This window comes from Nicotiana sylvestris, chromosome 2 (genome assembly GCF_000393655.2).
Source record: "Nicotiana sylvestris chromosome 2, ASM39365v2, whole genome shotgun sequence".
In the NCBI taxonomy this organism is placed as follows: Eukaryota; Viridiplantae; Streptophyta; class Magnoliopsida; order Solanales; family Solanaceae; genus Nicotiana; species Nicotiana sylvestris.
Genome location: NC_091058.1, coordinates 24,516,885 through 24,535,601, shown reverse-complemented (window position 1 = coordinate 24,535,601; position 18,717 = coordinate 24,516,885). Strand labels below are relative to the sequence as shown.

Below are 18,717 nucleotides of genomic sequence, written 5' to 3'. Positions count from 1 at the left end.
GATCGAGCGAGGATTTGCTTGAACTCGAAGTAAAGTTAGCCTTTAAGCTTCCTAGATAGCCCCCGTATGAGAGTTTGCTCGAACTCGGGTTAAGATATCCCTTGGGCTTTTGTATTTGTTACGGATTTCGGACGCCCTCGATCCACGTTAACTCGGCCGTAGCTTTTTTAGTTCGGAACTTTCCCTTTGGGCTTATCTTCCGTTTCACTTCGAGCTTGACCAAAGAATCAATCCCTGAGTGGGGTGGTCGTGGCCCGTAAAATTGAGGATCGCCTTTAAGGTCTTATGGTCTCGAAATGTTAGCAGTTTAAACTTCCGTTGTGATCGGCCGTTAAGCCTGTTTACATAATAAATCAAGAGTATGAAATAGAAAACTTTTCTAGAAGCATGGGATATAGGCAAGGAAAGACACTTCTCTCAATAGATGATTATACATGGGCGTATGTTTGATGTTAGGGCTCAGGTGACTTATATGGGCACGACTCATCTGATCGTTTGACCCTTACAACATTTTCCTATTGAGGCCTCGTTGTCATAAAGTAACTTCCTTGCAATAAAGCGGACATTCGAGGGTAATGCCTCCCACATCTCGAGGCTTATTTTAGGGAACCGCGGATACCGTTGAACTACCCTAAGTCAGTATGAACAATGGTTGCCTCGTTAAAAACCTTATCGGAAAAACCCATTTGGGACAAAAACCGGTCCAAGGGAAAAAGAGTGCAACGCATGCTTTAAGATCCAAAGCTTTGTGCCGATCCTTGTTGATAGCATGTAAGTGTTAGTCGAAAAAATAGAGAGAATCAGAACGGGGTCGTACCTTTATTCGGATTTTGGATATTTAACGTGATCTTCCTCGGTATCAGGCCCTCGTGAATTTTGACCTTGACCATTTCTCCTCTCATTTTGTGCGAAGCTTCGCCTAGACCCGCTGCCTCTATGGTCTCCGTTGTACGGTTGATATCGATCTCTATTCGACCTCGGCTCTCGATCGATGTCCCCTCTGATCCTACCCATGGGCCTGCTAGGATAAACGGGCCCCGAATAAGTCTCTAGTTGACCATTTTCGACTCTAATTTTCGACTGGTACCGATTATGCAAGTCGGCCAAGTGACAGCTAGGTACTCAAGCAAACTTTGCTTCACCTGATCAGAAAAAGCTTGAGCGGCCCAATCATCGGTCACCGGAGGCAAATCCATTCTCTCCGCTTGGAACCGAGATACGAATTCCTTGTGCATGTCATTTTCTGTGTGCCTTACCTTGAAAAGGTCTGACTTCCTCCTTGCAATTTTAATGGCTCTGGCGTGTGCTTTTACAAAAGAATCCGCAAGCATATCAAACGAATCAATAGAATTAGGGGTAAGTTATGATACCATATCAAGGCACCCTTGGATAGAGTCTCCCCGAACTTCTTCAGCAGTACGGATTCAATTTCGTCATCTTCCAAGTCGTTTCCTTTAATGACGCATCTATACAAGGTGACGTGTTCATTCGGATCGGTTGTCCCGTTATACTTGGGAATCTGGGGCATACGAAACTTCTTGGGAATTAGCTTTGGAGCCGCACTAGGGGGAAGGGTCTTTGCACGAACTTTTTAGAATCTAGTCCTTCTAAGATCGGGGGTGCCCCCGGTATTTGATCAATACGGGAGTTATAAGTCTCCACTTTTTGGTCATTATCCTAGATCTTCTTCTCCCCAGACTCGATTTTCTTGGTGATTTCCTCGAGCATCCTCATAATTGTGGGGTCAGTCCCCGAGCCATCTCCGTTTGATCTCTCTGGTGCTGGTTCAGCATGTCAAGTGTTCCCCGGTTCAGCTATACTCGGAGTTTTATTCTGACTCTGAATTTAGGCGATGGCAATCTATTGAGCTTGCAACATCTTGAATATCACTTGGAGGCTGACTCTCTCATCTCCTATTCCTTGTGTTGCTTGGCCACCATATCTGACTTCCCTGCGTACACTTCCTCCGGGGTTTTTATTGGTGGTACACTGACCCCTACATTGTTATTTTCCCCATGAAATTCAAGACCGTCATCGTCGTGCACGAGAGCATTTTGTGAGTCTGACATGTTTTAACCTGAAAACAAAGAATCTCTGAGAAGAACAAGTGTAAGTATGTTATCAGAATCAGTACTGAAATAATCACTATTATCTTTAGCCCCACGGTGGCGCCAAACTTTTTACCTTGAAAATACGAGTAACAATTAAATTTGATTTATGGTTTTAAAGATATGTGATTTAGTTCAATACTAATTAATAATCAAGAAATATGAAGTATAGATGGAGGAAAATAGGGTAGACCAAACCAGCAGATAAGTTAGTATGCAGTAGTGACCTCAAGCTCAGTGACCTCGAGATGAACCAAGAACAGTAAAGTAAGAGCAATAAAGATAAAAAGACAATTCTGATGAATAGTGAGCAAAAACAAAGATAGTATATTCTTTGTCAATGATTAGATGGTATTACAAAATGATTGGGATCCCCTTTATATAATAGGGGAACCCTAAATAGAGTCCGGAACCTTTTTGTTGTCTTTTTGGACAAAAGATACACAAATAGATGTAAAAAAAAGTTACATTTATATATATAACGCCAAGTTACACCATGCTATACCTTAACGGTAACTTTGGCCATTAAGGTATAGCGTGGTGTAACTTGGCGTTATATATATTGACATTTACTGACACAGGTATAGCGTGCTGTATTTTCACGCTATATATAGCATACAAATACAACACGTTATACCCCTAATTAAATAATGTCCTTCGCCTTCTTCCCCGACCAGAAATGAGCCTCCCCCATTTGTTTTGCTTTCAAGACATTTCTGGTCCCCCCAACGTCTTTTGTAAAAAAAAATTGTGGGTCCCACCCGTCACACAAAACGTTAAGAACGTAGGTCTCACATCGTAGTAGAGCATCGTATTATTGTGGTTTCACTTTGTCGGATTCAACTTTTCACACAAAACACTACATCGAGGTATTTCGATTTATTTTATGTCGAAATTTATATAATAATGCATATTTATTAGCTGATTGAATGTGTTTCCATGCCGTTTTGTGTTTTATTTGCGAAACTAGTATGTTATATTTATCCGGACTTAGATATTAGTGTTCTAAAAAATGAATAATTGAGAAATAATTTTTTCTGTTAATATTAGGATTTAGATATTAATGTTTCCATGCCGGTTTATATTTTATTTTTGCGAAACTAGTATGTTATATGTATTTTTGTGAATTTATGTGATTAAAATGTATTTGTTGTTTATATTTAGTTTAGATTATTTATTAGCGTAGAAAATTATAGAATCTGTTAGCGTAGTAAAGTGTAGATTATTTTAGCGTAGAATCCCTATAGTTTAAGTATTGCTTATATTGGTAGATGAAAATATATACTTTGTACAATTAAATAATTAAAATTAAGAATTTAAATTTTTAAAACAAACACACACAAAATTATCAAAATATTGAATTTAACACACATAATTATTAATGATAGTTTGATGTTATTGGGTCTCAAATACTGAGCCTGGAACTCAATAGGTATATATACTTTGTACAATTAAATAATTAAAATTAAGAATTTAAATTTTTAAAACAAACACACACAAAATTATCAAAATATTGAATTTGACACACATAATTATTAATGGTAGTTTGGTGCTATTGGTCTTCAAATATCGAGACTGGAACCCAATAGGTATATATACTTCGTACAATTAAATAATTAAAAATTAAGAATTTTAAATTTTTAAAACAAACACACACAAAATTATCAAAATATTGAATTTGACACAAATAATTATTAATGATAGTTTGGTGCTACTAGGCCTCAAATACCGAGCTTGGAACCCAATAGGTATATATACTTTGTACAATTAAATAATTAAAAATTAAGAATTTAAATTTTTAAAACAAACACACACAAAATTATCAAAATATTGAATTTGATACAAATAATTATTAATGATAGTTTGGTGCTATTGAGCCTCAAATACCGAGCCTGGAATCCAATAGGTATATATACTTTGTACAATTAAATAATTAAAAATTAAGAATTTAAAATTTTAAAAAAAACACACACAAAATTATCAAAATATTGAATTTGACACAAATAATTATTAATGATAGTTTGGTGCTACTGGGCCTCAAATACCGAGCCTGGAACTCAATAGGTATATATACTTTGTACAATTAAATAATTAAACATACAATTAATGTTGTTTAATTTACATTTGACGACATGGACGAGCCGTCTATACATCCCGGCCCTTAATCTCGTGAGATATTAGTGCTATAGGGCGATCATAGGTTCGTCCATATATAGGAAGGGGAGTTACTGTCCCAGACTCTCCGCGCTAGGAGAGTGGTAGACCTGTGGGATTTTTTTGAGGCCCAGAGATCTCCACGAGCGTGTAGTCCAACGCCTACAGGATACGGGATTTTATAAGATTATTGAGCTCGGGCGGATGCAGCTCGGCTGGGCTTTGATTACGACGTTGATTGAGCAATGGCGACCGAAGACGCACACCTTTCACCTGCCCATTGCCTAGGCCACTATCACGCTGCAGGACGTGGAGGTTTTATATGGCCTGCCCGATGATGGCATGCCCGTTTCACTGTCTATTGCTATGAGATCTATGTCGCGCGATGATTATTAGGACATGCTGCAAGAGCTCACGGGTTTCAGGCCACAGGACGAGACATTTTCGTCGGGTGCCAGTCGATTGTCTTTGACCCCTATTAGACAGTACCTGGAGGTACTCCACCCCATTATCACCGACGATACAGAGGAGGTACATATTACCCGGTATACGAGGTTGTTGTTGCTTCTTCTATTTGGAGGGGTCTTGTTCCCGAACACTTCGGGGAACCTAGTTAGCCTGAGATTTCTTCATCATGTTCAGCTGCTAGATGAGTTACCTTATTACAGCTGGGGTGCTGCTGTTCTCGCCTACATGTACATGAGTATGTGCCGGGCGAACATGGACACTCAGAGAGATGTTTGTGGTTTTCTGCCGCTTCTATAGGTGACAACATATTCGAATAATCTGTTCATCAGTTCCAACTCTACCTAGTTAGAATTTATCTTAAACGTAACGTCAACTTTCTGTGTTAGGTTTGGGCTTGGGAGCGGTTCTTGCAGTTTCAGCCACCTCTACCACAATTACCTCCTAATGTAGCAGTTCCGGATCTCCCTCTATCCAGGAGGTGGGTTCTCCACCGTACACTTTCACGAGAGTATGATTCTCATCATAATTTCTCCCTCTGTAGGGATGTGTTGGATCTGCTAGAGGGCGCACAAGTAAATATGTACCTAAACTTACCTGGTATAGATTAACTTAGTGTTGCGCATACTTACGTTTTGTGTTTTTATTTGATAGTTCATCTGGACGTCGTACAACGATGATTTGATAACTGGCCTGCCAGCTTATTGTTGGGCCGACCGATTGATTTGGAGCACTTCTGCCCCACTCATATGCCTCGATATTGTGGAGCATCATGCCTCGGAGAGGGTACTTCGCCAATTTGGCCGCCCGCAGTATATACCGAGGGGGCCTATATGGGACCCAAGACATTATCAGAGGAATGATCGTTGCAGGGCGGACGATGCATTTATGGCATGGTTAGCGAGGCAGATCCATATTTGGGACCAGCAAGATCAGATGATTCCACCCCCACTTACACAGACCCAGGAGGTGGCTATTGAGGGTTATCTGTCCTGGTACCGCCACGTTACCCGACTTTTTATCGGGAACCCTATTCATCAGGCTGGCGGTCGGTACGTTCCATACGCCGGGCGATACGAGGCCCTGGTATGTTTTTTGTTATTATTAATTATATAACTATAACTTAGTGCAATGTATGTAGTTTATATTTTATATGTTGTGCAGGCTATTGGACTATATACAGTCTATCAAATGGGACTGTATCCTGACGCCGCCTTGCACGATTACAGCCGTCGATTTGTAGAATTGGCTGTCCGGACACTACAGCGAGCCCGGGAGGATCAGCGTTTGGCACACATGCCTGATTATATGGAGCCAGAGAAGTAACGAGCGAGGCCCTAGTGTGGCATGAGGTGGTGGTGCCCGACGAGGTGGTGGGGAGGGGAGGAGGTCAATGGCGTGACATATACGGCTGCAAAGAAGGTGTCAAAAATCACAGTCACCCACTGGAAGCGAGTTCACCAAGTTTTGAAAGAAAACAGTATAACATTTAATGATGTAGACGCAAATGTCGTGTTGATCCAACACAATGATGCATTGGTAATATCTTTATTTGTACATGATACTAATGTAAAACAAGTTTTGATAGATCCAAGTAGCTCTATAAATATCATTCTTTTAAGAGTGGTAAACGAGATACAAGCTGATGACAAGTTGGTACCTAAAGCACGTACCTTATCTGGATTTGACAATTCAAGCATTGTCACAAAAGGGGAAATAATACTTACCACATTCTCAGAAGGAGTAGTTAAAGATACGAAATTTCAAGTAATAGATATAGATATGGTGTACAATATTATCCTTGGCAGACCCTGGATTCATGAGATGGATGTTGTTCCATCTACCTTGCATCAGGTTATCAAGTTCCCTTCGCAATGGGGAATAAAACAAATTTGTGGTGATCAACAGGCTTCTCGAAGCATTAATTCAGTGGCAGATTCAAGCGCAAAAAATGACGTTGCAGATGAAAAATAGCAATTACAGAATTAAGGTGAGGGTTTAGCAGCACAAACCTCAACTACAGATGGACAAACGGATGTAGACTCAAGGCCTGATACTATCCAAGAGCTAGAAGAGAATGAAAATATCAAAATGACAATTGAGGAACTAGAAGCAGTGGTGTTGTTTATACGTTGTCCAGACAGAAAAGTTTACATCGGAACTAACCTCAGCACAGAGATGAAAAGTAAGTTAATTGGATTTTTAAAAGCTAACATAGATTGCTTTGCTTGGTCGCATTCAGATATGATAGGTATACTACCGGAGGTGATGACTCATAAGCTGAATGAAGATCCAACGTATCCACCTGTCAAACAGAAGAAAAGGAAGCAAGGATCCTTTATAAACCAGGTGATTCAGGATGAGGTACAAAAGCTTTTAAAAATCGGATCTATCCGTGGGGTAAAATATCCTAATTGGCTAGCTAATACCGTAGTGCTACCAAAAAATAATGGCAAGTGGCGAGTTTGTGTAGACTATACTGATTTGAATAAAGCTTGCCCTAAAAATTCTTTTCCATTACCACATATAGATCAACTAATTGTTGCTACTGCAGGACATGAACTATTAAGTTTTTTAGATGCCTACTCAGGATATAATCAAATAAAAATGGATCTTTTAGATGAGGAAAAAACTTCCTTCATTACAGACAGGGGGACTTACTGCTATAAAGTTATGCCTTTCGGCCTAAAGAATGTTGGAGCCACATACCAGAGGTTAGTAACTAAGATGTTTCAAGAACATCTGGGAATAACCATGGGGGTTTATATCAATGATATGCTAGTCAAATCACAACAAGCAGGGGATCATATCCAACATCTGTCAGATATGTTTCAGATTCTCCGCAAATTCAATATGAAGTTAAATTCCAAAAATGTGCATTTGGCGTGTCATCAGGTAAGTTCTTAGGTTTCCTTGTTTCTAACCGAGGACTTGAAGTAAATCCAGCATAGATTAAAGCTATTAAAGAAATACCAGATATACTAACGAGCAAAAAAGAAGTGCAGAGGTTGACAGGTAGGATAGCAGTATTGGGAAGATTTATTTCTAAATCTTTGGAGAAAAGCTTTAAGTTCTTTTTAGTGTTAAAAAAGCAAAGCCAATTTGAATGGACTGAAGAATGTCAACAAGTGCCCAAAAATCTAAAAGCATACTTGTCAAATCCACCGTTGCTGGCCAAACCAAAGGACGGATAAAGGCTACTCATCTACCTTGCTATTTCAGAAGTGGCAGCAAGTGTCGTATTAGTTCGGGAGGACAAAGGTAAACAATCTCCGATTTATTATGTTAGCAAGTCTTTATTGGATGCTGAAACTCAATATCCTCATTTAGAAAAACTTGCTTTAGCATTAATTATGGCATCTAGAAAATTAAGGCCTTATTTTCAATGTCACCCTATTTTTGTAGTGACTGCCTACCGCTTATAAAATATATTGCACAAGCAAGAGTTATCAGGTAGGCTAGCCAAGTGGGTCATAAAACTAAGTGAATATGATATCACATATCAACCTAGAACTGCGATAAAATCATAGGTTTTAGCAAATTTCGTGGCAGATTTTAGCCGTGGGATGGTAACAGAAGTAGAAAAAGAACTACAGGTATTTAACGGGTCTAATCCAGGTACTTGGACCCTGTTTACCGACTCCTCGAATGTTAAAGGAGCGGGTTTAGGCATTGTTCTAATCACACCTACGGGAGAGACTATAAGGCAAGCCATAAAATGTCATCCTATTACTAATAATGAAGCAGATTATGAAGCTATGATTGCAGGTTTAGAATTGGCACGAGAGCTTGGAATAGAGCAGGTTATAATCAAAAGCGACTCGCAGCTCATAGTTAATCAAATGCAGGGGGACTTATATAGCTAGAGAGGCGAGGATGTAGCAATATTTGGAAAAGGCACGAGATTTGATCAGACAATTCTAATCTTGGAAAATCGTGCAAATACACAGGGAAGAAAATGTCGAAGTAGATGCGTTGGCTAGTCTTGCATCCGTTGCAGAAGTAACAAATGAAGAAAATGGTTCCGTAGTATATTTGTTTGATTTGGCACTCGACCAAGATAAAAACGAGGTAAATTTCAATAATTTAACCTGGGATTGGTGGTCCTTTAACAAGGTGTCTCAGACCTTCTCAGACAGAGTATGTGATGAGAGAAGTACATGAAGGACATTGTGGAAATCACGCAAGAGGAAGATCCTTGGTAAAAACTCTAATTAGAGCAGGGTATTACTGGCCAAAAATGGAAGAAGAGGTAGAAAGTTTTGTGGCCAAATGTGACAAGTGCCAAAGATATGGTAACAACATGCATCGACCAGTAGAGTTATTACATTCGGTTGTTGCATTGTGACCTTTTACGAAGTGGGGGATGGATATCGTGGGTCCACTACTACAAGCCAAAGGAAAGGTACAATTTTTGTTAGTACTCACTGATTATTTTACTAAGTGGGTAGAAGCAAGTGCGAGAAAAAGAAGTCAGGGACTTCATTTGGCAGAACATCATATGTCGGTTTGGGGTTCCAAAAGAAATCGTGTGTGATAACGGCCCGCAGTTCATAGGTGCGAAAATTACAGAATTCTTTCAGAGTTGGCAAATTAAAAGGATTACTTCAACGCCTTAGATCCTGTGGCCAATGGACAAGCTGATCAACAAACAAAGTTATTGTTAATAACTTGAAGAAAAGGCTGGAAGAGTTAAAAGGTAAATGGCCAGAAGTGTTACCTGGAGTCTTGTGGGCTTACCGAACAACAGCAAAAACGAGTACGGGAGAGACACCATTTTTACTTGTTTACAGTGTTGAAGCCTTAATTCCAGTTGAAATAGGTTAACCAAGTACGAGATACACCCAAGAAATCGAAGAGTCAAACGAGGAGGAGATGTGAGTAAATCTCGATTTGCTTGAAGAAAGAAGAGAAACAACCTTGATAAGGATGGCTGCGCAGAAGCAAATTATTGAGCGATATTACAATCGGAAAGCTTATCTTAGGTACTTTAAGATTGGGGACTACGTACTCAAGAAAGTTTTTCAATCAACAAGAACATCCAATGCAGGAAAGTTAAGTCCAAATTAGGAAGGACCTTACAAGGTTCAAGGTATCGTTGGAAAAGGTGCATACGAATTGGAAACCATGGATGGCAAGGTTCTACCATCGAGTTGGGATGTTGTTCGTCTGAAGAAGTACTATTTCTAAGGAAAGAAAATACCCACGGTCAGGTATCCCTCAATTACGATTTTTATTTTGTACAGTTAAAATTATACTAACAATTTTAGATGATAGGCAAAAAAATAGCCCGCACCAAATGATGATATTAGACCTGAAAGACACGCGAAAGTAACATAATTCCCAGTCTAGGGTTACAACTTTTCTGATTGAAATATAAAGGGTTAAGCAGTCATCATCTAAATTATATATGTCTCCGAGTCCCGTACATTTTTCCTTTTTTAGGAAAAGGACCACATGGAAGGAATAATCAAGTGCTTGAGATTTCATACTTCAAAGCTCAAACACTTAGGGGGCTATATATATAAGGATGGCAAAGAAGAGCAAAGAAGACTGGAAAAATCAGAATTCAATTCAAGCTTAAAGTCTACCCAACAAATCGAAAGTTTAGAGCAAAGTCACGAGCAGCCAAAAACACAAGCCTGATTGAAAACCCTATGAAGAATACACTCATGGATGTAAATTTCAAAATCTTACGAATATTTAGGTTAAAGGCAATATTTAGTCATGGGTTTCAAGATATACCCTTGAATTATTTACAAATCTGTTGTAAAGAAAACAGTTACGAAAGAGTTATAGATGATACTTAAATACATGTAAAGTATTACATAATTTGAAAGTTCGAATGATACAAAACTTTTCCTCAAAGTTATTCAAAGAAACATGTATGTTCCTATTTCTTCTTTCGTATGTTTACACCATTATGAAGTTGAGACGTCTGCTTCATTAAGTGTCGTATATAAAAGGGCTCTCTTTTATAATTCGTGCTTATTCAAAAGACTCGTGAAGCAATGAAGCATTTTGAATGCAAAAGTTAAAATAACAAAGGGTAAAACAAAAATCCAAATAAGTGGAAAATAAAACCCAAACTTACAAAGATAAAAGCAAGGGTAAACCGCTAAGAGAATAGAACAAAAACTCTAAATAAAGGTATTATAAGAGTTAGACCAAAACTTTATAATATTATAATAACTTGGTTAAAACTAAGTATGAACTTAGTTAAAGCCTGATTGTCTTATACAAAAAAACCCTAAAACGGACTAGGGGTATGATTTTCCAAAACATTACCCCCATATGGGACCAGGGGTAAACCTCCAAATGTTCCACCAATAAAAAAATAAAACAACACTTCAAACTTTCTTAAACATTCACTGAGGGGCAGAATCTGAACCAGTAGGATGAAGAACGGCATCATCAGAAGCTAGAAAAGTAACCTGAGCGGAAGGAGATTGAATAGCAGCCTCACCAGGAGTAACTTTATCACCTTCGGAAATGTCAGTCACGGGTGAAGAAAAGCTCTGACTTTGTTGGATTTTCTCAATAGTTTCTTTGATCTTTGCAATCTCAGCAGCTAAGTCAAAGCCTTCCCGGCTTGCTTCCATCAAAGTGTTATGGTGTGTGTTCAAGAAAGCCTAACTTACTTCAACGACAGCCTTATCCTCAACAGCTTCGTAATCTCTTTCCTAATGCTCAATCTCATTCCTAAGCTATTCTTTCTCAGTTAAGGCAACATCATAAGAAGCCTGTAAGTGGGCAAGTGAACTCTCCAAAAATCGAACTCTGTTAAAAGACACTCGGAGATCTTCTTGAGCTTGGGTGAGCGTTTGAACAAGCTCACCGGCCTAAATTTCTTTTTGGTTCAATAGGTCTTTCAGACTTCTGATCTCTTTAGTGGCTTTAGAAAGTTGTTCAGCAAATGAAGACTCAAGAAGGTTCTTATCTTTGCCCGCCTGGTTAGAAGAAGCTTTCTCAACCGCTAGTTCCGCTGCCATAACCTTTACTTGCTGCTCTAAGGTACACTTATCTTCCTCTAAAACCTCCATTTCAAGTTGAAGACCCCCGTACTGATCTTTCTAATTGTCTGCTTCAGTATGATAGTCATTCATCAGCTGCTCTGTGTGGACAATCCTTTTCATCATCTCTGTACCGATGAGATTGATCTACACAATGAAGAAAGAAATGTGATACTAGTAAAAGAAAAATCACGCAAAATAAGAAGACAAGGTTTATACCTTTAAAGATGAATGCACAATAACGTTCATCCACATTAGAGAGCTGTGACTTTCCAGTTTGGACTTCTCAACTAGACCTATCAGTGGTTTCAACCACACGTCAGCTTGGCCTGATTTCTTCAAAAGGTTACTATCTGCAGGAATCTCGATGATAACTTGTTTCATTGCCCTACTACTATTAGAGGAACCAATTTCAGCATGGGAAGTTGTGGCAGTAGGAATAGTCGAAGAAGTCAAAATAGCCACGGGCGAAGTAGTAGCAACAACAGTAGGTACAGACAACTGAGATTCAATTAGAGTAGACACAGGAAAAGAGGCACGAGACGTCTCCTTAGAAATAAAGCCAAAGTTTTCTTCATCAAATCCACGAGAAAAGAATTGTTCAGTAGAGTCACGGGGTGCTGCAGGCGTCTCTTCGTTAGAACTCACACCCCGAATGGGAAACCCTAGTAATGAAAAGGGTTAATAAGTCCCATGATGAACATGAGAATAAAGAATAAAGTGAAAAAGAAAGTTACCGTGAGTGTTAACTTTCCACCCAAATCTGTTTGAAAGGCATTTCCAAGACCTTTCTTCCACTGGAGCAACTGTTAATAATTTTTCTACCCAACCACGGAAATCAGAAATTTCCTCAACAGTTCCCATGGTTGATGAAAAAGAAAAGTAAAACAGTTACGAGACTACAAGTTCTTTTTTAAAGAATAGAAATAAAAGACTGAAAGTGAAACTCACGTGCAAAGTTCCACTTCTCAGGAAAGGGCATGTTTTCTTCGTCTAATAACCTACTTGTAGGAGCGGCAACAAATCGGACGTACCAGCCACGGTCTTTGTCGTCTTCAGGGCTAACCAAAACTCTCTTACTTCTCGTCGTGAGAGTAAAAACCCCATGATAGAATAATTTGGGAGAGTAGAGATGAATCAGATGGTAAAAAGTAAAGGGAAACTGAGCCAGATATGACAAATATCTAAGACATGCCACCACCCTCCATACAATAGGGCCAATTTGTCCTAAACATACATCAAAGAAACGACAAAATTCAATGATGATTGGGTCAATAGGTGGCCTAAAACCTAATATGAAGGGATATGTATACACAAAGGAAAAACTAGATTTAAAGGAAGTAATCCTTTGATTCTCATTAGGGACCAGAATCGGGAAGTCAAATTTCCAATGGCAATCTTTACGCACAATAGAAACTAAACCCTCAGTGATCTGGGAAGGGTAAACATCAGCGCGATCGTGAAAAGTCATGGAAGTAATCTGATTTTTTATTGATTCTTTGTCCGTGACAAAGGAAAGTTCAGCAGGGGTAATCTCGTCAACAGTATGTTCACGAAGCGGTTCACTAGAATCTCTATTTCTAACAGAAGATCTATGTGGAAAAGAAACCCTAGTTCTAGAAGAAGACGGAGGAGTAGAACTGGGTTGAGAAGAAGAACCATATATAGAAACTGACTTTAAACTACGCAACCTACCACCTCTCCTACTTCTAGTAGGAGCAGAAGATAGGGAAGTTCATCTATAATAAGAATTTTTCGAGGATCAGGATTTGAGGAAGACATAGTTGTATAAAAAAGTAGAATGTATTGAAGAATAAGAACAAGATGTAAATATAGAACACTCAAGAAAAAAATTTCATGAAATAAAAGGCAACGGATGTATTTATATGCAGAAGCAACCGTCATGCAAAGAAGGTAATGATGGAAACGTCATTATAAAAACCGTCACTTCGTGACTGATGCAGCCACCCGCTACAGAGTTGCAGAGCCAATCGATGATTACCACGTGTCACATGCATTAAATGGAAGTGACATACGGCGCATCTGTTTAGAAGAAGGTACAATGGCATGTGAGAAATGACAGCAAAAATTCCCACCATATATGAGATCCACTTGCCAAATATTCAATTGCTAAATAATTGGTAAGTCGGGAGACTATCTGTATTGAGGAAAATAAATATTACACATGGAATTAATTATGTGGCTGACATGGCAAGACATGTGGATCACTAGAAAAGTGATAGTTGGAGAAGAGTATTTGAAAAGACGTGAGTCTTAATAGGAACGAGCAAAACGTCTAAGAGACAAGGAGAAACGGTTGCTCGAGTCTCTTTAGCGATTTAAATTAATGAGCATGAATGGTTACAAACGTTATAGAATCTTCACGAAACAGTTATGATTACCAATTCTAACATTTCATTAATGCTCATAATAACTCGATCATAAAAGGGAAAAGACGTTGTACTTAGTGATGGTTATATAAGGAAAAGAAATGTCATTTGTATGGACACGTTCTGATTATTATTGGAATACAATTATTTACTTTCGCTTTCTACTGATTACTGTGCTATTTTTTTTCTTACTACAAGAATATCGATTTCATTGATTATCAGTAACTCGAGTACTCTAAAAAATAGGCTGACCGAAATTTCTATTTTTTGGTTAAACACTCCCTACTTATTAGGCGAATTCCGCCACTGCATTCATGAATACAGTAGTGCCAATACAATGAATACAGTCCAGTAGCAAAAAAATATTAGCTATAGGAAGTAAATATGTATATAGAAGCTATAGAAAATTAATAGTCATTAAACTACAGTGGTTTCTGAAAATTCCTCTTAATATAACCATGGCAACCCCCTAAATATGCCATGCCCAATTAACTTAACATTAGCAAATGGTAGGGATGTCAATGGTTCGGTTCGGTCGGTGATTTTATAAATTTCTACCATACCAATTTTTCAGTTATTCTATTATGTATAACCAACATTACACTTTTCTAACTGTCCCAATCATATCGGTTTCTCTTCGATATCGATACCAGTTCGGTTGATATTCGGTATTTTTTTTTAAAATCATGTAAATATCATTAGTAGAAGTATAATGCAATAATATATGTATTTTTATAGGACTTAGCAAAGCTCTCAAGAAATTTTTATTGTTTAAAGAGTGATGAATTAAGAAAATAAAAGATAGCAAGATTATGGATCCATCAACTATTCTACAACTGCGTAAAATACGAGATTATGGATCCATAAACTATTCTACAATAACGTAAAATGAACTAAGTAAAGACAAAGAAAGTATAAATCACATGAGTGGAAAGATATTAACCAAGTTGGGACTCGAGAATAAAGTCCATAGAAGATTAAATATTCAAAAGGATAAATCTAAATCATACGAAAGGAAACATATTCGATACATTGGAGTTTGCTACTCATAATCACTAGAATACTTTGTGTCTTGCTAGTGAATATGCTGGAAATAATTTAGTTTCAACAGGAGTAATATAATATGTTTGGGATTAGAATTTGGAGTTTTAATTATTTGTTGGCTTGTAAAAGTTTTCATAATTCCATGTCCCAAAGAAAAATTTAATGGTTTATTATTTTTAAACTTAACATATAAATATATTTTTCACATGTAACTTTATTGTGATGACCCAAAGGGTCATCTTGTGTTTAGAATTCGAATCCGGGTTCCGAGGCCTTGAAAACCTCATTTTCCTTTTTCTCAATTTGCGTGCATAGTTCGGGCGCATTTTAGGAAAGCTTTTCTGTGAAATTTAAGAAAAATAATGAATTTGGCCTTTAAAATTGATTAAAGTTGACTTCTGTCAACATTTTTAGTAAACGGACCTAGATCCGTGATTTGACGGTCCCGTAGGGTCCGTAGTAAAATATGGGACTTGGGCGTATGCCTAGAATCCAATTCCGAGGTCCCTAGACCGAAAAAAAGAATGATGTCTTATCTGTAAAATTTGGTAAGAATCGGAGTTGATTTGACGTGATTCGGATGTCCGGTTGTGAAAATAGTAAATTTGAAATGTTCTTGAGGAAAATCATGAGTTTGAGGTTAAACTCGTAGTTGTTGATGTTATTTTGATGATTTTATCGTACGAGCAAGTCTGTATGGTATTTTTAGACTTGCGTGCATGTTTGTTTTGGAGCCCCGAAGGCTCGGGTCAGTTTTGGATAGGCCACAGAGTGATTTTGCACTTAGGAAATTTGCTGGTATGCTTCAGCAAAGTTGCAGGCCTCTGATCTCGCAATTGCGAGATCAGGCTTCGCATTTGCGAGCTTGACAGGTTTGGAAATTGCGAGGCTTCCGTCGCAAATGCGAAGGAATGTGGGCTGGGGCATGTTCGCAATTGCGAACTTTTCTTCTCAATTGCGAAGGAAACAGGGCAAGGAGGGACTTCGTATTTGCGACCAAAAGGTCGCATTTGCGATTGTAGCAGATATGTGAGAGGCTCGCATTTGCAATACTTTTCTCTCATTTGCGATTATAGCAGAGATGTGAGGGGTTCACATTTGCGATATTTCTCAGGTCGCAAATGCGACATCTGCAGCAATTAAGTTGGGACTTTGATGGGATTTTCACTTCATTCTTCAAAATTTCAAAACCTAAACTTCAAAGGGCGATTTTTCTAGTGCAAGTTCTTCCCCAAATCATAGGTAAATGAATCTTAACTCTTTTTCTTTAATCTATTTCATTTTTTACATGATTTCACTTCAAAATTTTGGGTTTTTTCATGGGAAATTGGGTGTTCTTGGGTAGAAATTAGGATTTTCGAAATTTGGGGATTTGGACCTCAATTACAGGTCGGATTTCAAAACCAGTTTCATATTTGGATTCGTGGGTGAATGGGTAGTCAAGTTTTGGTTCGAACTTCGAGTTTTGACCAAGCGGGCCCGGGGACGATTTTTGACTTTTTTGGAAAAAATATTGGGAAATCTATATTCATGCATTATAATTGATGTATTTAGCATTTATTGATGTTATTAAGTAAATTATGACTAGATACAAGCGGATTGGAAGTAGAACCGAGAGGTAAAGCGGTAATTGAGGCTTGATTTTGTCCATGGAATTGAGGTAAGTGTTTTGGTCTAACCTTAGCTTGAGGGAATATGTGTTGTGGTCTTATTTGCTACGTGTTAGTGTTGAGTACGACGTATAGATGTGGTGACGATTATCTATACGTTGGTGTCAAGCATGCCCGTGAGTCTTATACATAATTGTTGTGACTCTTATTATGTACTATCCATGCTTAAATTGATGATTATCACTGTTGAATAAGACTTATGATGATTTCTTGGTAATTGATCATTGTTGAGTATTGGCTCAAGTTGAGATTTCTTTTCTGAAGTAACTGTCCTAACGAGATTGGTTATAGCTGATTCCCTTGCCGGGATGTATTTGTTTCTATTGTTGATTCCCTTGCCGAGATGTATTGTTTCTATTGTTTGGGTGAGGAAGAGTGTAAAGCACGAAGGGTGATGCCGTGCACGATATTGTGAGTGTTAATGCACGAAGGGTGATGTCGTACCGATATTGTGAGTGTTAATGCACGAAGGGTGATGCCGTGCCGATATTGTGAGAGTTAATGCACGAAGGGTGATGCTGTGTCGTTTCTGTTGTTTCTTATGGTGAGAACGAGAGTAAAAGCACGAAGGGTGATGCTGTGCACGTGTACTGTTTCATTATTCCTGTTGATATAAGTATGGTGTTGCGGGATCACTTCCGCATTTCATAAACATTTCATTTTAGTTATTATCTGTTCCTGTCAAATTAATAATAATGGTGGTAAAACTGTAACTGTCGGCTTGCCTAGCTTTCACGAGTAGGCGCTATCACGACTTCCGAAGGTGAAAAAATCCGGGTCGTGACAGTTATTCTGTATGGTTCGTTATTTTTTTGTTTATTTTTATAAAATTAAAAACATACCCTAATTATCAGTACGGTTATAAATTTATATAAAAACCTACGATTTTATTAAAAGAAAATTAAAAATTGATTCGGTACGATACGGTTCAGTCGGTTTAATCGGTTTTTAAATTTTCATTGACACACCCGAGGTGTGAGTCCAACTCTCATTGTTTTCCTTAGTTTCTCTCTCATTTTTCTTCCTTTCTCTATTTTTTTTTTTTCTTTGTTTTTTTTTGTTGCTTTAGACATTTGATATTTGAAATTAATTGGCCCGACTAATTTGATTGGTTTGGTGTCGGATAGCCGCTAATGGCGATAAAGCACTTTCTTAAAAAGAAAATTTAATCTGTAGAGCAAGAAAAAATAGCCTATGACCAAGTAACCAACTAGGAATGTTGATTCAATTTGTGCTGGCATCCATCAAACTAAATTTCTTAAATAATAATAGCATATCATTCTCTGAAATCCCTTCAATTTTATGCAAATTCAATTTTTTTTCCCTTTTCAAGAATCCTATTGTTAGAAGATGCCATTCGACGACAACTTATTTCTTTCTTTAATCATTCGTTAGTACTTTGCTATATATCTTTTGGACTGCGTGGTAGTAGGTATTTTAAACCAATAATGTAAAACTTCTTTGCATATTGATGTAACGTCCATCTATATTTACCTACTATAATCGTACTCATAGCAAATATTTTATAGTGTGGCATTTACATTTACTTTCTCATTTTCTGCTTTAACTTTCCATTTTCTGGCTTTAGTTGGCAAGTATAATTCAAACATTTAAGTATTTCTTTACCCCTTTTCTTGTGTTCTGTTCTTTTTTTTTTGGGGGTCAAATTTTCCATTACTCCTTTTTCCCCTCAATAATGAAGAATAAGAATTTAGAGTATAGTCTAATATAAAAAGCAAAAAATAAAAAAGAGAAAGGTATAATTATTACGATAATGATGATGAGCGTGACATCAACAACTTATGCAGGAATAAATAAATGAGGGTCAAATGACGTAATTACCCCTAATTAATCCACACAAATCTGAGAAGCC

At 37.9% G+C, this 18,717-nt stretch overlaps 1 protein-coding gene across 1 annotated transcript; it reads left to right on the top strand.

The window, feature by feature from the left end:
* Positions 1–6,074: 6,074 nt before the first annotated feature.
* On the top strand, positions 6,075–6,701 carry LOC138883698 (uncharacterized). The gene has a single exon (XM_070164403.1). The coding sequence runs from the start codon at positions 6,075–6,077 to the stop codon at positions 6,699–6,701; it is 627 nt and encodes a 208-aa protein (XP_070020504.1).
* Positions 6,702–18,717: the final 12,016 nt, after the last annotated feature.